General features: G+C 42.8%; 2 protein-coding genes across 37 annotated transcripts in view; one reads left to right on the top strand and one right to left on the bottom strand.

The window, feature by feature from the left end:
• Nucleotides 1–21,795, top strand: part of SLC25A26 (solute carrier family 25 member 26) — a 193,777-nt gene extending 171,982 nt beyond the window's left edge. For 18 of the 35 annotated variants that reach the window (XM_049097911.1, XM_025456508.3, XM_049097909.1 and 15 more), the window contains 7 exons: nt 8,042–8,111; nt 14,344–14,408; nt 14,628–14,710; nt 15,549–15,622; nt 19,547–19,737; nt 20,117–20,283; nt 21,194–21,795. In XM_049097911.1, the coding sequence (XP_048953868.1) occupies nt 8,042–8,111; nt 14,344–14,408; nt 14,628–14,710; nt 15,549–15,622; nt 19,547–19,737; nt 20,117–20,283; nt 21,194–21,221 (678 nt within the window). In that variant the 3' untranslated portion in view covers nt 21,222–21,795. Of the gene's footprint in view, nt 1–8,041; nt 8,112–14,343; nt 14,409–14,627; nt 14,711–15,548; nt 15,623–19,546; nt 19,822–20,116; nt 20,284–21,193 lie in introns of those variants that run through there. The other 17 variants (XM_049097920.1, XM_049097916.1, XM_035703502.2 and 14 more) reach the window with 6 other exon arrangements.
• LRIG1 (leucine rich repeats and immunoglobulin like domains 1) overlaps nt 20,566–22,353 on the bottom strand; it is a 111,099-nt gene continuing 109,311 nt past the window's right edge. For both annotated transcript variants that reach the window (XM_025456501.3, XM_025456502.3), the window contains exon 19: nt 20,566–22,270. In XM_025456501.3, the coding sequence (XP_025312286.1) occupies nt 22,011–22,270 (260 nt within the window). In that variant the 3' untranslated portion in view covers nt 20,566–22,010. The remainder of the gene's footprint in view (nt 22,271–22,353) is intronic.

The raw sequence follows: 22,353 nt of genomic DNA, 5'->3' as shown, positions 1-22,353 counted from the left end.
AAGCCAAAACACTTATTTTCAATTTGTTATTCATTCATAGGACAATAGTGTACATTTGGGTGGGTCTTTTAAAGTGAAAAAAAAAAGCCTTCTCTTCATGCTCTACTTTAATAGAAAACACCTGACCCAGACTTGGACTTCTAGCCATTTCATAGTATTGGGCCTGGTGTTAGCTTTCTATCCTTTGAATGAATACTCAGGCTAGTAGCTATTATCTTGGGGGTTAAGTAGGGGTGGAGATGGCAGGGGAGGCCAAATTACCTCATGCCCTTCTTCCTCTAATAGGCTTTGAGCAATGAGTGAGGACTGACTTGGAAAATTAAGATAACCTGATTATTTTGTAGTGCTACCTTTAGGTATATCTGGATTCCTTATAATATCCTAATAGATGATAAAAATCATGTTAGTTTTTTAAAAAGCTGATGCTAAAACTTGCATACCTTTAAACAATATGAATGATAACATTCAAACTCTGTATTTTAGTAGTTTCTAGTCTGCTGTATTGATCACTGTACTCTGGTCATATAAGATGTCAACATTAGGGGAAGCTGGGTAAAGGGTATATGGGAACTCTATTATTTTTGCAACTTTTCTGTGAGGCTAAAGTTATTTCAGAGTTAAATCTCTAAGCTCTTAGAAATATTTTCTATCAAGCTGCAGTATAGAAACTTAACATTATAAAAACTAAGCCATGAACCAGCCCCCAGGCAGCTGTGAGAATAAGATGGTGAGAGCATAGTAGATTATTTGCTCTCGTTCTCATCTAGAATCTTGCAGCTCTACAGGGAAATGCCTGCCTCTTGTCACTCACTGACATTCCTAATCAAAAAACAAAAAACTGCAGAAGCAGAATTAAGAGCATATCTGCCTAATTACTTCCACTTGAAATTTCTCCTTGACCTGAGATATTAGCAGTTGTTTTTGGATTCATCTGAAAATTTCATTTTTTATTTGAGGGAAGAAAGGAAACAGCACACTAAATTGGGATAAATAAATCAATACTACGTAAAGTATAGAGATCTGCTTTTTTATTCTTATTTATTTTGGTACACAATCTCCATTGTAAGAGTTAAGGCTTCCAAGACTCTGGTTCTTCATATTTGGACTTACTTTCTGTCCCTCATCCCCACACTCCCTAGTCATTTATCTGGCTGCAAAGAAACCATTAGACCTCCATGGGAGTGGAAATACTCATTTAGATTGAGAAATTATGGCAATTTAAAATGTTTTGATCCTTAAAAAAAAATCTTCATTATAAACCCACATGATTTTAAACAACTTTCATAGATGTCAAAATATTTTCTCTAATCATTTATATATTATAATGTAGCTTTACTAGAAGTTGAGCTATGTATAGTAGTGAGAAATCTTACAGCGTTACATATATATTATCCTGTCTACAAGACCTGTGGCTTTGCGGGGGAGCCACCAACCACTTTAGTTACCCCACTTACTATCTCTGGCTTTAAGCAATTTACTTAACATTGTTAAACACTGCCTCCACACCTGTGTTTGCTGATAATACATATTTTCCAAAATTAAATGGGAAATGTAAAATCTTTAGCATACTACCTGGAACATGCTAGGTACTCAGCAAGTGGTAATTACTAGTCAGTAGTAATCATTCATACTGTGGCCTGCATTGTTTTTTTTTGTTTGTTTGTTTGTTTTTTTTGTTTTTTTCATTTTGCAGTCTACTCTTAAATTACAGAAAAGTCATAAACAATATATTTACACTTCTAGTGAGTAACCTTTCCTGTCTTCCTGGCCAGTATTTTTTTTTTTTCTTTTTTTCTGATCTCAGTCCTCTGGTCCCTGTACATACATGAGCAAATCTGTCATTTCACAATACTTTCATAATTCACATACAGTACTTTTTTACCAATCACGTTCTTGTTATTGGTAGTGGTGTTTAATGAATTTTAAAGTAGCTCCCAAGCGAAATATTTGCAAATAACATTTATCTTTTTAGCTTGGTCTCTTTATATTTCCAAAATTTTTTATTTAGACAATTACTCGTTTGAAAAAACCATTACAGTCATATCACTTAAAATAAGTTGTTTGAGGCAGTGACATCGTTTATTCATTCACTTGGATATCTTAATATCATTCCAGAGGAAATTACAGGCTATATGTGTAAGTAAAATGTCTTACAAATATCATTGTCTTTGCTGTCCAGACAGCTATAACCTGTAGATCCAAGTCTACATGTTTTAATACTTTGTACCAGATTGTCTCATACACTTTCCAGTTCTGCTAACTACCCATTTAAACTGGGCAAGTTGCTTAACTTCTCTGAGCCTCAACTTCCCTGCCTATAAAATGAAGATAAAATGATACATACCTCAGAAGATTGTAGGTAGGATGATATGAATGAATGTATGTGAAGTGTTTAGTACCTGAAATACAAGTAAATTCTACAGAATTGTTTATTGTGGTTGCCGTTATGTTAGTTCTATCATACTGTGTGTTTGCTACTGATGTTTCTCACTTGATTCTAAACCTTTTGGTTCTGGAGATTTCTTTTCAAATACAAAATGATTTCTTTAAATGTTCTTAGACTAAACTATTCAGGCCAGGTAATAGTGGAAAGTTATACTAATCTATGGAGATTTTATTTTTAAACTGTCTTCAGCCATTTGAGTCTGTTTTGATTAGGTATCCCCCAAACCAGTTTTTTTACTTCCTAGATTAGAGCAGGCACTTCTGTGAAACCTTTATCACCTCTCTTCTCTATGTTATAAACCTTCTCTACCCATACTGTACTCCTGCCAAATATTAGACCAAGGAATGGCTGCTCTTCTTTTTCCCTTTGGAAAAAAGTGCCTGATATCCAGTACAGTACTCAGTAAATATTGAATTGATGAATTACATAACGTCTTTGATTTTTCCCCCTCCTGTATGACATGTAATTCACATCTTGTTATTCTTTTTTTTTTTTTACATCTTGTTATTCTTTATTATTGCTTATAAACAGCATTATCATTAGTTTTGTAAGTCTGCTTTGAGTAAATTTCTGCTCTGTGGAGCACTCGAAAATATCTGTAGATTAATGGAAGATGGACTTCAGTGAAGGACTTTGCACTAAAGTCCAGTTCAGGTTTCATATTCCTTTTCTAAAAATTCAGCAAAGTAAGTAATGGTATTAGAATTGGCCTTAGCCTGATAAAATACACATTTTTCCACCTCAAAAGTAAAAAAAGATGTTCTCCTGTTTGGTTTCTTAAGCTGTTGCCAGTGCTGGTATGAGCTCTGGAGAAGATCATGCTTTCTGCAAAAGCACAGAGATATTTGCAAATACTAAGTTCACTGAAAAGATACAAAGTACTACACTCAATGGCAAGACTATCTTCAGAAAGCTGTGTGTAGTAAATCTTTTTTTAGCTTCTCTCCTTTCATATGATGTTTACAAAAATCTGTTTGGCAGCTGCACTCTTAGTCTAGTGAATTTAATAAATGCACTTTTTAAGTAATCATGCTTATCATTTAGGTGGAAGGGAATGTTGGGAGCCCTCAGATAACACATATTGTTATATATCTAATTTGCTTGGTTAGGTGTCTGACTTAAAGCTGTTTGCTGATTTCAGACTAAATTGCAAAGCTATCATAATTAGAACAATAGAGTATTGGCATAAAAACAGATATATAGACAGTGGAACAGAAAAGAGTTTAGAAATAAATCCACACATATACAGTTAATTAATTGATGACAAAGGAGCCGAGAATATTCAGTGGGGGAAAGGACAGTCTCATCAGTAAATGGTGCTGAGAAAACTGGACAGCCACATGCAAAAGAATGAAACTGGACCAATATCTTACATCATACACAAAAACCAACTCAAAATGGATTAACGACTTAAACACAAGACCTGAAACCATAAGACTCCTAGAAGAAAACATAAGAATATTTTTAAAAATCTGGCACCAGAAGCAAAAGCAATAAAATCAGACATAAACAAATGGGACTACATCAAACTACAAAGCTTCTGCACAGCAAAGGAAATCATCAACAAAATGAAAAGGCCACCTACAGAATGGGAGAAGATAATTGCATATCATATATCAGATAAGGGCCTAATATCCAAAATAACAAAGAATTCATACAGAACAGCAAACAATCTGATTTAAAAATGGGCAAAAGATCTGAATAGACATTTTTCCAAAGAAGACATACAGAAGACCAACAGGTACATGAAAAGATATTCAACATCACTGATCATCAGGGAAATGCAATTCAGAACCACAATGAGATATCACCTTCTACCTGTCATAATGGCTGTTCTCAAAAAGACAAGAAATAACAAGTATTATTGATGGGGATTTGGAGAAAAGGAAGTTGGTGAGAATGTAAATTGGTGTGTCCACTATCGAAAATTGTGTGGAGATTTCTCAAAAAATTGAAAACAGAACTATCATATCATCTGGCAGTCCCACTTCTGGGTACTTATCTGAAGGAAGTAAAAATACTAACTTGAAAAGATACCTGTATCCCTATGTTCATTGCAGTGTTATTTAACAATAGTAAAGACATGGAAACAATTGTGCATCGATGGATGAATGGATAAGGAAATTGTGTGTGTACACGTGCGCGCACGCACACACACACACACACACACACACACACTGGAATAGTATTCAGCCATAAAATCTGAAATTTTGCCATTCATGACAACATGGATGGACCTCAAGGGCATTACGCTAAGTGAAATAAATCTGAGAAAGACAAATACTGTATGGTCTCTCTTTTATGTGAAGTCTAAAAAAAAAAAAAAAAAACAAAAAAAAACTGTTCATAGGTACAGAGAACACTTAGGTAGTTGCCAGGAAGTAGGGGTAGAGGAGTAATGAATGAAAGAGATCAAGAGGTAAAAAGAAAAAAGGCAGTAAATCACACACAAAAGTTATTGAAGTTGACAAAATAGGGCCATATATGTATTTATATGGCACCATTCTCATTTCTCTAGCAACCTCAGTCTTCCAGATATAACTGCAGTGGGGAAGTATTGAGAATAGGAAATTAGTACTAAGTTTGCTGTTCTTCTTTCAGTTGTGCTATGTTTGATCGTCTCTAAAAATGTCATGCCACCATGAGTTGGTAATTATATTATCCTAACAATTTTAATAAATATATTCAAGAAGTCTTTTTTTATAATATTTGTCATCAGCTTTGCCATGCATACCATTATGTTAAAGGTCCTACCAGTGCAGTAAGGCAAGAAGAACAAAAGGCAGTAATCCATATTAGAAAGGAAGAAATGAACTTATGTTTATTTACCAATGTGATATAAAATACAGAGAAGCTACTAGAGCTGATAAATTTAGTAAGTTTGCAATATACAAAATCAATATATAAAAGTCAATTCTGTTTCTACATATTAGCAACAACCAATCAGAATTTGAAGTTAAGGCAGTGCCATTCACAATAACATCAAAATAGGAAATACTGAGGGACAAATCTGAAAATTCAAGTGTAAGACCTATATACTGAAAGCTACAAAATAATTTTGAGAGAAAATAATGGAGGCTTCAGCAAATGGAGAGATATACTGTATTTATTGGTTGGAAAACTCAGTATTGCCAGTACTTCCATTCTCCAGAATGATCTATCATTCTATTTTGTAGAAATTGATAAACTGATTCTCAAATTCTGTGGAAATGCAAAGAACCTAGAATAATAAGAAAAATTTTGAAAAAGAACAAAGTTGGAGAATGTTTCATGATTTCAGGGATTTACTGTACAGCTGTGGTAGGTAGTCTCCAATTGGTGTCAAGATAGATCTATAGATTGGAGCAGAATAGAGTCTAGAAACAGATCAATACATATATGGACAACTGATTTTTGACAAAAGTGAGAAATCAGTTCATTGGAGAAAGGATAGTCTTTTCCATTTGCTGGAACAATGAACTTTTCATATGTAAAAACAGAACAAAGAACCTCAATCCGTACTTTGCAGCATACATAAAAACAAACTCAAAATAAATGGTAAATCTAAATATAAAACCTAAAAAGCATTTCTAGAAGAAAACACAGGTGAATTAAGGTCTGAGTTAGGGATTTCTTCTATGTGCCACCAGAGTGAGATCCATAAAAGGATAATTTGAACTTCATCAAAATAAAATATTTCTGTCCTTTGATAGATACCATTAAGAGAATGAGAAGACAAATTATGGTCTAGGAGAAAATATTTGCTAATGACTTGTATCTAGAATATATAAAGAACTCTCAAAACTCAGTAACTAAAAAAACCAATTCAATAGAAATGTGCAAAACATTTGAACAGACACTTCACTAAAGAAGATATAGGGAGGGGCATCTGGGTAGCTTAGTTGGTTAGGCATCTAACTCTTGATCTTGGCTCAGGTCTTGATCCTCAAGGTTGTGAGTTCAAACCCTACACTGAGGCTCTATGCTGGGTGTGGGTGTGGAGCCTACTTAAAAAAAAAAAAGATGATGATATAGGGATGGCATATAAACGTATGTGAAAAGAAACTCAACATCAGTCATTAGGAAAATATGAATTAAAACCACAGTGGCATACTACTGCACACTTTTTATGAATGGTTAAAATTTAAAAATCCCAATAATACTGGGATTGTTGAAAGGATGTGGAGAAACGAACTGGTCAGGATGTAAAGTGGTACAACCAATTTGGAAAATGATTTTGTAGTTTCTTATAACAAGTTAAACATATTCTTACCATGAGATCTCCTAAATATTTCCCCAAGAGAAGTGAAGGCATGTGTCCATATAAAATATATAAAAATATATATGTGTGTGTATGTGTGTGTGTGTGTGTATGTATGTTTATAACAGGTTTGTTGGTAACAGCTAACAACTGGAAAAATCCCAAATATGCTTCAGTAGGCAGAAACCTAAACAAATAATGATATATCTACACAATGGAATATTGCTCAACAATTAAACAGGTATGAAGTGTTGATACAGACAGCAACATGGATGAATCTTACAAAAATTCTGAAGGAAAGAACCCAGGTTAAAAAAAATGAAAGACAAAAAAATGAATGTCTAATTACTTTTACATAAAATTCTGGAAAAAGCAAACTAATCTAGAGTGACAGATCAGATTAGTTAGGGGGTGGCAAGGAAGGGGCAGGAAGAGGAGGAAGGACAGAGAGAAGCCTTTTTGGGTTGATGGATTTGTTCACTATATTAACGATGGCAATGATTTTTTGTGCGTGTGTCAAAACTTAACAAGTTGCAAACTTTAAATATGTGTAGTTTATTGGATACAGTTGGACACATTCTTATACCTCAATAAACCTAAAACAAAACAAAAAACACAGTGCAAGCTCTGCTGTTAGAAAGCCTGGATAAAAGATGGATAATAACAGGGCCCAACTCTTAGGGTTTTGTGAGGACTTGGTGTTAACATGTGTTCAGAGACTAGACCAGGGTCTGACTCAGAGACGAGTCCTGCCTCTTGTCTTCTACTGGGTCACCAGCTCTTTGAGAGCAAAGTACCATGTCTCTGCCACCTTCTTGTCTAGTGTGAAACTTGATGGGTATTTATTGGTATAATCCTCAACCTCTGTCATTGACCAGTGCAAAAAATGTTTTGACAGATTTTAAACCCATACTTAAGTAACAGAATTAGCATCTTCCAGACATGTGCAGTATGAATAAAGATTGAAAAAAGAACTAAGGACTGTGGCAGACCCTGCTCTGGACTAATTTGCAAATTATTGTATGTTTAGAATTAAATGGGAAATACTTGAAATGTTACATTGTCTTAGAGATGTATCTTTATTTTTATTTGTACACATACACACCAGTGTGTGTATATCATACATATTTCCTGAAAATTGTTTCCTTTGAGCACTTGAATGTGGCTGTCACTCTTGTTTCTTTGACTTATTTTAGAATGCAGTTAAGTCCTTGGGAAAATCACTTATGTCATCAGTGAGGAATGTCACCAAAATAGCTTCTCACTTAAGTTCCCATCCCCAGAGCTAACCCACAGGAGGTTCCGATAAATTCAAATATTTAATAACTTATATTTTTCTTTCTCCTTTAACACAGGCCCTCTGGTCCTGGAGGCAGGATCATGTGGTGGATTGTTGGCAGTCAGCAGTCTGTGGAGCTTTTGCAGGTGCAAAGGATTATATTATACTGGGAAAGACCAAAGGGGGGAGAAAAATGTGAAAATATTAACTATGCAAAAACAACATTCTTTAGAAATTCCAGATTGTTTAGATGAAGAGAGTTCCATTAGTTGTTTGAGAAAAGAGTGTCTTAGGGGAAAAAAAAACTGCTAAAAAGGTGTCTGCTTGAAAGACAACCAATTTGTTTTTGACAAATTTTTCTTTTTTCTTCTTATCTTTATTAAAGCCTTCACTCAGGCCCTTGGATTATCTTAAAGATGATTTATAAAGTCCTCTCTGGGAAGAGACTTGCTGTGGGTGCAGGGCTAACTGTGCAGCTGTCTGCCTTGAGCAGTGCTTTGGGGGTTTCAGTGATTTCTGCAGAAGGCAATGATTCACGGTTCGTGTGACATGTTTGACAGCCCCACAGATTAACTAGTGTCAGGAGAGCTGAGGCTGCTCAGCAAACTTACCGAAGGCAAAACGGGTCTGTGGAGAAAATATGGAGATCTAAACATCTGGGCATTTTCTAGACATTAAACCAAGAGCAAAGCGACAATATGCAATACTGTGTTATCCATTGCTAAATCGTGTGCATTTTCCATTGAGGTTGTAATAAGAACTCAGGTGCTTTAAAAAATTAAATAAGTGATAGTTTTAATGGCCTAAGAGAGAGGTACATTTTGCATTACAAATAAAGGTAATTTAGAATTATGGTTGAAATAAAACGAAGTGGAGATTTGCCAGAAATTGTAGACTGCTAGTTTAGATGTGTAGCCAGTAAATAGATATGTAGTTTTAGGATGTGCACTTCATTAGAAAATAATAAGGTTGGTTTTTTTCCAATTTGTTTAATGGTTGTTGGATTGGGTTTTTTGTTGTAGTGATTAGGAAAACAAAAAACATGTATTTTATAGGATTCTTTATTAATAATTGGACCCATTTGACTTGCAGAATTGATAATCAAAAATAAGAATCTTGCCTCTAGACACAAAGCCCACTCAGATTGATTATGACAGGTAATTGTTTCCACATGACACATAGTCATTAGCTATGTTAAATGAGTAGGTGGTCTTGATTCACTTTCCAGAGGTCAAGAGTCTTTGCTCCCCAGTCCTTAAGAGAAATGTGTGATTTTTTTTTTTTTTTTTTTTTTTTTTTTGAGTCCTTCCAAGAGACAAAGTGAGCATTATGGAAGTTTAGTCATCCTGGGTAAGGAAGGGCACATCTTAAATGTAGCAATACCATAAAACTTCCATGTGTTGAAGCAAGAAGTATATATTCTCTGGTCCCGTTCCTGAAGTAGCTAATTCAAAGCTTTGCTTACAAGCATTGTTTCTATGAAGGAAATGTGCATTCACTACAGTCTTTTTCCAAATAATGCTTTGTGATAAGCACTAAGCGCTTAGATTAGAAGAACAGGAAGAGAAACTTTATCAGCCATCCACTGGGCGGTAGGTCTGGGGGGCCAGGCCCTTTCAGAGTGGAGGCTCATCTGAGAAGTGCAGCTGGGTAGCGCTCTGCCCCAGTGGCTGATGGAAGCTGCATCGTGGAGGAGGCAATGGGCTGGCCCAGAGCCACGTACCTGGTGTGGGCCTGCTTGCTGGACTCAAAGAGTTGTCAGGTCTCAGCTCTGCCCCCAACTAAGGAAGGAGACTGGGGCCTTCTTCCTTACCTGTAACACAGATGTGCCCCCGCTGCCTTAGCGGGGATCACTGCAAGGATAGGTGGGGATAATGTTTGTATTGGCCCTTGTAAGCTCTGAAATGGAACTGATCGATGGGGGTATGTTTCCACTGCCATAGCAACAGCCAACACCCAGAACATGAAAAGCTGTCTCACATTCATATTGACAGTTGCATTGAGAAAATAACATATTGATAGAGTTTTACTCCGTATAATCATGCAGACTGAAAAACTCCTCCAATTCAGTTCAGCTGAGGTTCTGGTAAGTGAAGGAGTTTGTCTACGTCTGCACAAATCCATTAAAGGTAGATCCCCATATATATAGCAAAAGACAAAACAAGTATATTTTTGTTTATATCCCTCTTGTTTTAAAATTTCAGTTGGTATGTTGATCCTGAGGGATACAGTTACTATTTAAAAACCTTTGTGAAAGATAAACATTTAAAAATATTCCAGCTTGTGAAAAAGTGATGCACTGTGGGAGTCTGTGGTGCCAGTATGCCCACCACACTAGAGAGGACTAATGACGTGCTGTCTCAGACCACTCTTCGCAGGCCTGACGTCCCTCCCCACCACACGCTCAGACCCTGCAGCCTCACTTGGCCACCAAGGCTGTGATAAGACTGGCCTTCTATCAGAAATCAGGTTATTCATTCTTGTGCACTTTTCCAGTTTTAAATTGGTTAAATGATCCTGGATGAACCACGCTCTGTGCTATCTCTGGCATTTTTCTGTGCCCATGCTTGTTTTATAAACTACTTGGCACAAATATCCAAAAATGTCCCCTGAGATTGGAGGTGTTGATGGCTTGTCATGCTCAGAAATTCCCTTGGCTTCTGGTCAGGGGTTAAACTAGGGGGAAAAAAAAGATTTTGCCAACTTCCTCACTTCAAGTTAATTTTTAAACATAAAGCCATAATTCAGCTTAAGTAATTATGACATTTGCTACTATAGTGATATGTACTATTCTAGGGTTCTTTGGTCAGTTTCTCATAATTAACATCTACTTACGTTTTCTGAGAGAGAAGGAGCAGGACCCAAAGACAGAGGGTCGGAGGGACAGAGAGGGAGAGATATTCCCATGGTTTGAAATTCTAGAATATGGGGCGCCTGGGTGGCTCAGTTGGTTAAGTGTCTGGCTCTCGGTTTCTGCTCACGTCATGATCTCATGAGTCATGAGATGGAGCCCTGCACTGAGTCCCTCATTGGGCTCCGCACTCAGTGGGGAGTCTGCTTAAATATTTTCTCCCTCTGCCCCTCCACTCGTGCGCAGGTGTATCCTGTCCTCAATCAATCTTTAAAACAAGAAAGAAATTCCAGAACAGAGTAAAGGATTTATCTGGGTAACAAATGAGAAGGCCTAACACAACTTTGAATCACAAACAAAAACACTTTCGTTGTTGTTGAAGCACTCTGTGTCTGTATACTTGTGTGGAGACTGTGCATAGGAGGTGCATGGAGATGCTATTCTTGCTGAGGCTCATCAGGAGAGGGGAGGCCAGGGAGGTTCTTGCATGTCAGCACTGCCCACTGCTATCCCCACCACTTTCACAGCTGCTTCTGGGAGGTGACAGCTCCAGACTTGTTGTAGGGAGGTGGCTCTTTGTTTGGAGTGGTGAAGAACCTACATTTGTTCCCTAAGGATGCATGAGATGTCATTTCATTGTAAACATCCATTTTCCCCTGAACTTGGTCTTTGAAAGCAGTTGGCCTAACATTCTGTAAACACCTAACTCTTGTGGAGCCCCTAGAAAGTTATTTCATGTGTGATGTGAGCGCACAGGCAGCCTACAGTTGGCTGCACCAAATAATTATTTCCTGTCTAATAGGGTAGCATGTTCCTTGTATTTATTACTAGCAGTTTACAGTTCCCTTAAGTGAGATGTAGAAAATCACTGCATTTTAACTTTTAAAAGCACAGGTCCCCAACCCCCTCCGCACTGTAACCCATTATTTTATTACGTGATCCTCACAGGCCTTTCTTTGCAACCTCATAAAAAACATTGTGAAGGCTGTCTATTAAAGCAGTCCTTGATATTTGAAGACATTAGAATTGATTTATTAATAACTCATAAAATACAGCTACCATCATAGTAAAATTAGGACCTATTTAAGCATATTTGTTTTTTCCTTTGCCTTTTCTTCCTATTCCTGGTAGGACACAGCAGTGTCTAAGAGCATATTGGCAGGCAGCCACAGTAAGGGAAAGGTGCACTTTTGCTAATGGCCAAGACAAGTTTGATGCTTGGTGCCCACATTTATGAGAAGACAAACACTAGGCAGTGAAGGTAAGTTAGGAAAGCTCGAGTGGTCAGACAGGGGACAGGTAATGTCATCGCCAACTTTTAAGGCTTCAGAGTTGGTCTAGGTTAGTTTGCGAGCATTTTCAAATAGGATAATGGTGTATGCACTTCTGAGTTTTAACAATCAGACACATTTTAATGTCTTATCATGTATCAGAGTCATCATGTAATAAGTGAGCACTACTTTTGGAGCTAAGATGCATGTGGTTTTGAGTCCCAGCTCTATACTGTGTGGCCCTGAGCAAGTTGTCTATAAAGTAGAATAGTAATCCCCGTGCAAACAAGATACAGTAATTACTGACAGCACCTGGTACAGTCCCAGCGTGCCAGGTACAAAGGAGGCCCAAAGTATTAGCTCTGAGCTTCCCCTTCCTCCTCTCTCTGAGAGGACGAGTTGAAACTTCGGGTTTGTAACAACTACAGATGCTTATCCAGGGCACCTGGCAAGCATTTTTGAATGCCTGCTGTGTGTGCTGGGCTAGAGCCATGAAGGAAAATCACACATTCTCTCTGCTGTTGCAGAAAAGAGGCAGTGTCCTAGACATTTGGCACAGACTCATTTAGTCCCTGTGTCATACTGTTAACTGCTTTTTACAGGTGAAAAAACTGAGGCCCGTAGCACACTCAGTGACCATGAGCTCATGTTCTGGAGTCAGTAATGTTCAAGTCTCAGCTCTGCACTAAGTAAAACCTTCTTTCTGTGAGTTCTGTATCCTTCCTCAGTGATCCTCAGTTTCCCTACCTGTAGCATGGGGTAGCAGTTACAGAAGTACCTGACTCCTGTGGTGCTTTACCTCCAAAGTAAGTATTGTATCTAAGGCCAGGCAATGAGTAGAGTAGGGGTTTCAGGCTTGGCCTCCCTGACTCTGAAAGAGTTCTTCCGGGATGGGGCCTGCAAACCCTGGCAGCCAGTGAGGGAAACAGAGTTGGATACTATCAGATTTAGGGTGGGGCGTTTTGGATAATATGGTTCGCTGCCTGAAGTTGAATAAGTACCTGAATTTCAGGCAGGTTTTGAATCCCAAGGAAAATGTTTCAGATGTTCTTAGCACAAAAGTAGCTAAAACAAAAGGGGACTCTAGTACTCATGTAACTGATCATCATTAGCCTCTCGGTATGTGTCCTTTGTGAGTAATCAAAAAATGGAACATAAAAGCATGAATGGGTACATCTTTCAAAAAGTCAGTGTCATAATACATGTTACCAGAGTTCAGTGTGAGGATCTTATTTCTACAACATGTTAGTAGAAAGATATTTGGTGGAGATCAAGTGACCTTCACATGCCACAAAAATCAGAGACAGAGATGTTATTTCTGAAGCATCATTTGCCCCTATAAAACTGTGCAGCCTAGCTCATGGAAGCTGAATCTTTAGAAAGCCCTTTTGGGTTTATTCTTTCTATCTCCTTAAGGCCTCTTGGGGATTAAAATACATCTTTGCATCACACCAAATAAAGACACCATATACTGTGATTTCTGTTAAAAAAAAATGTTCTCCAATTCCTCTGTCCATAGATATGGGTATTAAAATGTGTGGATTTTTAAAATACCAGTTTGTCAGTCTTGGTATTCCATGGAAGAGAAGGTGGGAGGAAGCTGTAGGAATTTTGCCTGTTGAATCAAGACTAACTGGAAGAGGGTGCAGAGTGGGGCCTAGAAATGTCACTCCCTGGCCTGGCCTGTTATCTGAAGCCTGCATATATCTGAAAAGAAAGCTTTTACTCTTTTAACTCAGAGAATTTAGTCATTAATACCAAAAGTCCTTATAGCAGTATGCATATTTCTGTTTGCCCATTTTGTCTTAGCCCAGAAAAGACAAAGTTATTTTGGAGTCGGGATAAAGAACAGTGGTCCATAGAAGGCATGGGCCTCCAGGACTCACTGGGAGCAATGAGCTTCTCATACTGACAGTGGGTGTCTAAACATAGACACACAACCATGTATACACACAGGTTTGTTGCTCCACAAAAGAGCAAGATAAATTATGCCCCCCCCCTTTTTTTTTTTCCTCACCTGAGTGTATAAAGCATCATCCTGTCATCTCTTTTATGTGTGGTTTACCATCACTACAAAAGCAATGCAGCAGGTGGATTTTGCATGTGTGCATCCTCTTCTTAAATCTGTCCAGTGGGGGTAATGATTAGGGAGGGATTTTGGCAGAGTTGCGAGGAATTGTAAAATAAAAGACCACACCGTGTAACACAGTAAACAACAATACCTCCTTTATGTGTTGGGTATTTTTATATGCACAGGTGGATTTGCAGCTGCAGTCACCACACCTCTGGATGTGGCAAAAACAAGAATCATGTTGGCAAAGGTAAGTGTAAAATAACGTAATGTAGATACAACAGATGCTGGTACGTGGTAGCACTAGGGCTCCTATGTATATAAAGTGAATAAAAGCAGTGTAACACTTCCCTGTAATAGCAGCCTTATGCTGCCTCCTGGACCACTCGTGAAATGGACACATTGATAAGACTGTCTGTAGTCATACAGTGTCTGTATAGCATTTTAACCTTTATGAAATTCTCCTCAGACATTCTGTAAGCAAGTGGGGCTGTTTTTACGGGTGACAGACCTGAGGCCCAGAGAGTTGACTTGCTTCATGCTATGCAGCAGGTAAGCTAGAGGCTCTGAACTCAGGCCAGATGAATCAGGACAGTTGTCAGAATGGTTTAAAAAATTTTTTTCGGGGGATCCCTGGGTGGCTCAGTGGTTTGACGCCTGCCTTCGGCCCAGGGCGTGATCTTGGAAGTTCCAGGATCGAGTCCCACATTGTGCTCCCCGCAGGGAGCCGGCTTCCCCCTCTGCCTGTGTCTCTGCCCACCCCCCCGCCATGAATAAATAAATAAAATATTTAAAAATTTAAAAATTTTTTTTTGTTGAAAAGATGATACAGAAAAAGCTAGACCAAGATCTCATGGAATGCGATGTGCATAACATATCTGGGGCACAACAATAGAAAAAAAGAAAGTCCTACCCTTACGGAAAAGTGGAAAGATGAATGCAAGATTCTAATATGTAGGTTGACAAGGCCAAACCTGAGAGTATCGGTCGGTCCTGTTTTAAACTGAACACAGTTCTCTTTACTGAATGTGTTTATTAGCTACTTGGGTGAGTTCACAGCTGGACCGGCTCTATGATTATGGCCCATTCTTCTCAGAGCAGTTACTGTTGTTCTCAGTCTTCTTCCGGTCCAACAGCTGTCGGTGGATTATCCAGTGAGCTCTGCATCCAGCTCAGTACTGCGAGAGCCTAGGAAAGGAGCTTCCTGGGAGGCTTACCTGTGGGCTTGAGTGGAAGGGCTTCTGGTCTAGTGCGGTCCGGGGGCCCTGACTCCCGAGAAGCTCCCCACTGTTTCAGACTGTCCTAGAGGGTGGTGGTGGGAGCTGTGCATCTGACGATCAGTTGGGGAATTTCATAAGATAATGGCTCTGTCTGTTGTCCTGTTACGCAGGCTGGTTCCAGCACCGCTAGCGGCAATGTACTCTCTGCGCTGCACGGGGTCTGGCGGACGCAGGGGCTGTCAGGGTAAGGACAAGAAGGAAGGTGAAACTGCCTTTCCGCCCCTCCCCCGGCTCTTCCTCGCTTAGCCCAAGCGGGATGAACCCCTTTCCTTCCTTCTGGTCGGCCTGGTTGGGTCTCTGTTTACACCACATAAAACATACTCGATGTCGCCTATGTGAGATGCTAGTGCACAGTCAGGTTGACGCAATGTCTAGCCACGTGATTGCCAGACTTGGCCATCTCAGTGTTGGAGGACATCCACGTGCACCCCCCCCCCCCCCCCCCCCCGCCCCACAGGTTCTGGGCTGCAGCTCTGAGCAAACAGGCTTCCAGTTACGTAATTTAGGAATGCAAGGGAGCCAGGGTAACATTTAAAGGAAAGCGCTTGTGGTTGGGGAGACTTAGGACTGTTATCAGTAACAGCTATTTTCCCTGTACCACCGAGCGCGTGGTCTTGCTTAGAACCCGCTCTGTGCTTTCCTCAGCACCGCAGACTTCTAGCATCGTGTCTTCAAACACCTACTTTTCAAAACGTGCTTTTCACGTTGCTTTTACAATCTATAAAGAGATCCAAGTGTCGGGTCTACAGGTGTGCGAAATTACAGCGTTCTCTTTGGAATGGCCTACGAGTGATTTTCCTGAGAGAGCAAAGCCTCAGCCTCCTCCTGGAGGGCCAGGAGTGAGCGTTGTGGCAGGATTTGGCTGGTGGGGAGAGCAAAGCTGAGGCAGTGCCACCTCCTCGTCCAGGTGCCATGTTGGTGATTTGATTATAGTGTTGTGTGCACTTGCCAGGTTTTTCATCCAGCTGGCTGATAGTTGGGGAACATGAGGCATATTGATCAGGACCCGGGTAAGGTTTTTGCAGGGGAATGGCCCCATTTTCTATTCAAAATTTCTAACTGGTAGTTTGAAAAGTAGGTCGTGTCAGGTGGTTTTGTTGGATGGGCCACCTGTGAAGGACTGCTGCTGGTTGATGATGGACTTAAGGATTTTGAAACAAGAAGTGGGTTTAATGGGAAGGAGTATTTGAGCATGCGCAAGGGAACGGCGGAGTGGGAGCACGTGCGCCGCAAGTCAGCCACTTAGAGCTAACTTGGCGCAAGCTGGTGGCTCGTAGCTCAGACACACGGATTTTGACGCAGATCTCCCACTGAACAGTGAAATGGTGTGAGAGAAGAGAGAGCTCGAAGGCCACTCTTCAGTAGCAGGTGAAAGATTCTCAGTGTTTCCAGCAGGTTTGGGGTCACAGACATGTTGCCTGCAGTGGCTCTTTTAGACCATAAAGTCCGTATGCTGAATTTCGCTGCCCGATCTGTTTCACTGTTGCTCATGTTTGATTTTATGGCAACTACGGGTCAGACCTCTGCTCTTGACTCAGCTCTGTGGACTTGGTATGGAGCTGCAGTGCATCTGCCTTTCTTGAGACCGCGGCCAGAGGCGGGTACGGCAGGGTGGGCAGGGTTGCCGAGGCCTTCCCTCGGGGAGCTGATGGCAACGGAGCCCTCCCTGTCCTAGCTGGGCTGCGTGCTTGGTGTTAAGTAAATAGGCCGCGCCAGAATGAGAGGCAGAGGCCCCAGTGTCCCCAGTGTCAGCCCTGCGAAGGTAATGTGGAAATCTGCTTCTCAAGCTGGGGCTCTCAGTAGTGCACGGTGCTGTCCTTAGAGTGTTCCAAGCAGCCGCACTTGTCCTTCAAGAGATGCTCCTTTCCACCAGCTTCCTACTGAGAGGATCAAAGGCACCAACTAACTTGACAAAAGAATTGTAACTAAAAGCAAGCAAAACAAAAAGATCCCTGCCAGCTTGGGCCCCTGCTCCACCCCCCAGCCCTGGGCATCCAGGGCCCCGACCCAACCTGTCTGCTTCCCACGCGGCCCCTGCCGCCCCTCCTCCAGCCTGAGCACACCTGCCCCGCGGGAGCACCCGTGCTGGCCTCCCGGGGCAGTGGGGACGCTTCGGTGGTGCCATGCTGGTTCACAGGGACGACCACGTGCTGGCGCCTACTTGGCTCTCCGCTCTGCGGCGGACAGGCTTCTCCCGGATGAAAACCCCACTCGCTCCCCAGTCCACCAGCCGGAAAGCGGATGGCGAAGCCCGTTGGGCCCGCATCGCTCCTTGCCCCTTGCCTTGCCCCGTTTCTGGGCCGCGCCCTTCGTGTAACGCCCGCGGCCGCCCGTGCGCACAGCCCCAGCCCCCCTCCGCTCAAGTGTCGGCCCCCTCGTGGGTTGGGGCGCTTGCTCTACAAATGACTCTGCTCTAAGGCTATAATTATGTTCATAGAGTCAATTGTCATCTAGTGAAACCATGAAGTGCTTCCATCTGCCTCGTGCCAGGAGCAGCCAGGAGCAGCCGAGTTCAGTAGCAGCAAGGGCTGAACCCAGACAGGCCGCTCGGGAGGGAGGGAGGGAGGGAGGCTTTGGTGGCAGAGGCCCCCCCCCCCCCCCCCCGTGCCGGCCCCTGCAGGCCTCCCTCCTGGCCCCCTTCTCTGTAGGTCGGGCAGGAGGGTCCCAGGGGCCTCGAAGCCGTAATTGAGCAGTTTCTGTCCTCACCGAGCACCGAGCCCAGAAACCGTGCCTGACGCTGAGCCGGCTTTTCTCCTTGTATCGCTTCCATGGTTACTTCTAGACAAGAACAAGAGATTCTCGTCTGTAGTACTTCACTTAATGACTTAAATCCTTACTTTGCCAACCAAAGTAGGGGCCCCCCCAACACGAAGTCCATTTTCCTCAGAAGTGCCGTGCAACGCTCAGGAGGCCGCTGACCTGTCCCAGCAGGGGGGCCGAAACCGGGGCGCGGGTCCCTCTCCATCCACGTTCTTGGCCAGTCCCTACTTAGCTTATTGTGGATGTTCCTCCTCTTAGGGGTTATGTCCTTTTCAGAAAACCTGACCACTTACACTTTCCTTCCCTAGACCTCATCCAGAGCGTCCTCACTACAAAGCCCTTTAGTTCTGATTTTTTCTGCTTACAGAAGTCACACTCTTGGTAAAAAGGCTGTTATTCTAGAAAGACAGGGAATGTTTCCTGTCATCCTGGCCCCCCGGAGAAAGTTGAGGACCCATCCTTGCCGTGATCACGTGCACAGCTTGGGGACTGCACTTTAGTCAGAGCCTGCTGTGGGAGTTTGCGTCGGTTCCTGTGGGCCGCCTCAGGCGGGGCCTCTGCAGTCTCTCTGGTTAGCGGCAGGGCTGTGACGAACCCCTTCGAACAAATGCCTGTGCACAGCCACGGGGTGGTTTTTCAAGAGGGAACCTCCAATTTGCATGCCCAGTAATATTGTTCTTTACTCTGCCTTTGATTATTCGCACCTCTGACCGGCCTCATGTGGTGTGTGGGGACTGAACCTTCGAGAGGCTCTGCCTGGGTCGTTGGCCTTTCTGGTCCTTCCCCAGAGGAGAAGACAACTAGGGAATGCATGGAGACTCACTTCCCTGGTCTAGCATCACATCCGGGGGCCTCTCGGGTCAGGACAAAATGCAACTGAGTCACTGGGAGGAGCGGCGGATTTGTGGGAAAATCTCCAACACGCAGAGCCTACCTTCATCCCCAGGGTGGGCCGAGGCCCACCCCACGGTTTAGGCCTGTGACTCCACTCCCAGGGTCCGGTTCCTCATCTCCCAGGGACACAGCCGGTGTGCAGGTTTTCAACGGGACTGTTGTGGAGACAGAGTTTTTCTTAACTAATTATTAGACTTAATTGTGAGGCTCACGAGTAAGTGGTTTGGTATTTAGCCACGTTGGCTAACAAGCAGCTGGGACCCAACTTCAACGAGTCTGCTTGGGAATGTAATTCAGTGCCATTCTGAGAGCAAAAGCACACGCTCTAAGTGCTGGGTCGGGTTTAATGGGCATGGTGTGCTGAGCTGTGCAAGCTGTGGGTGTTGGAATTTAACCTTTTTTACACACACCAATTTAAAAAAAATCTTTTCCTTCTGCTTTTTTCCTCCCCTAGATTATTTGCAGGTGTCTTCCCTCGAACGGCAGCCATCAGTCTGGGAGGTTTCATCTTTCTTGGTGCTTATGAGCAAACCCGCAGCTTGCTGTTGGAACTTGGCAGAGCGAGCCCCTGACTCCGGACGGTGCCCCATGCTCTGCTCTCAGGAAAGGGGACGCCGTGCGAGCAGCTGCAGTCGCCAGGCTCGGGTGTGCGAGGACCGGAGCCCTGGCCCTGGTGGTGCCCTCAGCCCTCCTCTCAGACCCCCGTAATAAATCCATGTGGTGATGCTGCCCAGAGCCTTCATTGGATCTGTAGCTGTCCTGCCTCTCCTGCCCCGTGCTAGCGGACACCGAGGGAGGCAGAGACGCTTCTCACTGGGTCGTGGTGGGCGGGGGGGAGGGGGGGGAGCTCGACAGGGAGCAGGAAAGTGGTGCCCGCCACTGGGTGTCTCCCTGTGGTGAAGCTTCGGGCTCCGTTTAAAAACAATGAACTGCAGGTGCAAGCAGGCATTCTTCTGGCAGCCAGGCTGCTGTTCCTAATTACCCTCAGATGTCCCCTAAAGAACACGACTGTATTATTTTACAGAGAAGTGTCCAGCAGCCCACGTGGTGTGAGACAGAGCCAGCAGTTGCAGCCCAGGGCCTGGGAGGGCGTGGTGGGCCCACTGAGGACCTGAGTCCCCCTCCCCGCGAGCCCCAGAGGAGGGGCCTGGGCCAGCGGGGAGACAGCACCATTTCTCCACGCCTGGTCAGGTCTGTTGCGCAGTACTGGAAATTAGAAGGGACGAAATGGGGGAGGTCACCATTTCAGAGCTTGACTAATAAGCTCCAGGTGTTTGTTAGAAATCTCAGGAATCCAGGGGTGGTGTATCTTCCCCGGAGCAAACAAGTATATGATTTTGCTTGCCGAGAAGAAATTTTCCCCTTTTTGGGAAAACAGATAATTAAAGGCAGAATGTAAGGGAGTTTTTGGAACAGAACGGGGTGAAACAGTGCCGCTTACAGCATAGGTAGAAGAATGCCCCAGCCACACAATCAGCATTTATAAATGAACCTTTATTAAAGACACTTCAACGCCGTTTGTTAGACACTTCAATATTTTACATGTTTTTCAATGTACACTGTACCAAAATTTCTATAAATAAATAACTTTGTACATAAAAGTAATACTTCCTCTTTCACATTGCCTCTCAGAAGCAGCAAATTCACATATTTTGTGGAAGTAACATTAATCAGTTGACTGTTGAGAACACAAGTCTGAATGTGCTTACCTTTTAGAACAGTGATGACACCGGACAGTAAAATTTAACAACCATTTTGTCAGTCTGTACCTTCAGCTTTTTGGCTAAAGGAACTTGCTTTCTGAGATTTTAAGGACCTTGTTTCAATGCAGTTTTTCCTGAAATACACATTGGCACTCACAAGATGGTTAGCTACAGGTCTCCAAAGTGCAAATAGGCCCCGGTCAAGGGCTTCTTAAGCTTGTACAGTCCCAGCCCGGGTCTGTCGGTGGGAGGGAAGGACGTGGAGAGACAGGCTCCGGATCCTCAGTAGAGATAAGCTAGCCCTGAAAAGTAAGGACTCGATCCTTTTTCTCCCCCATGATCAATGTCATATTAATTATATTGGCAGAACTAAAACATCACTATTGAAAAATCCACAGGTACCAACACCAGCAGCCTCTACCTTAATAAAAAGCCTCGAATGACAATCGAACGATACGGATGACAACCACATTTGCTTTTCTCATAGAAGAAAGGCAGGCAGTGCTTAATTGCTTGGAACAAATGCCTCGTGGCAGATTAACCACCCCCGTCCTGCTTGGCAAGAACTTAAACTTTCAAGAAAGTCACGTATGGCAGAGGTACAGGACGACATGGGCATCTCTGGACTCTGCAGGGAGGGGAGCTGCGAGAGCAGCCACACGTGAGCAATACTGACAGGAAGTGAGTTCCAACGCACACGAAGGCTCGGGCCGTACAGCCTCCCACGGGGCTGGCCTATGAAGTGCAATACAAACCCAAGGACTTCCCCTCCCCACCCGCCAGATACTCCTAGGAGCAAATGTGGTTTTTAGCTTCTACAACTTCCATCCATGCATTAAGGCACCAGAACTATTATTCCCTGCCCCCCTTCCAAAATTAAACAGCAACCTGATATGAAAAATAATATTGTCAAAATTGTACTTTTTTTTCTGTTAACCATGCACTAAAGATTAAAATAGCCTCTGCAAAAGATATATAATATATAGGAAATCTCTGAAAACTCTTATGTACAATGGTATCAAATACTTTTCTGCTTTTGTACACAATAGCCTCTGGCGGTTCTGTGCTTCAGCTGCAAGTCCTTTAGACCACGGACACTCCACATGGAAGTTTAAAAACTCTGTACACATCAGTGACGCTTGAACTCAAGCTTCCTTACAGCCTCTCCTACCTCTTTCCTGTAGAGACGGACACAAGAGCTGAGGTAGACAAAGCCTAGCTTTTCGGTGCAAAGAGCAGGGGTACGCCCCGTTGCCCGGGGAGCTGTCCTGTCAGCGGTAGGGACTCGGGACTGGAGTCACACGCTTGGGGGAGGTGTCCGTTGGAAAGAAGCAAGTGCTGGCCTTCACTGGGGACGTCAGGAAAGCCCGAGGAGGCTTCTGGGAGCTCAGGACTGCCTGGAGTTAATGTCGAGGGAGGCTGGAGGTCTATGGAGTCTGGCTCACACAGCCTCGCTAAAGTCCAAGAGGAGGCCCCTGTGAGAAAGGAGAGGGCATGTCAGAGCCTCCCGTCCGGCTGCTTACCGACCCCCTCCCCGCCCCCACCTGCAGGTGCCTCC

The sequence above is a fragment of the Canis lupus genome, chromosome 20, assembly GCF_003254725.2.
Source record: "Canis lupus dingo isolate Sandy chromosome 20, ASM325472v2, whole genome shotgun sequence".
Taxonomy (NCBI): domain Eukaryota; kingdom Metazoa; phylum Chordata; class Mammalia; order Carnivora; family Canidae; genus Canis; species Canis lupus.
This window is presented reverse-complemented; position numbering and strand designations above follow the sequence as displayed.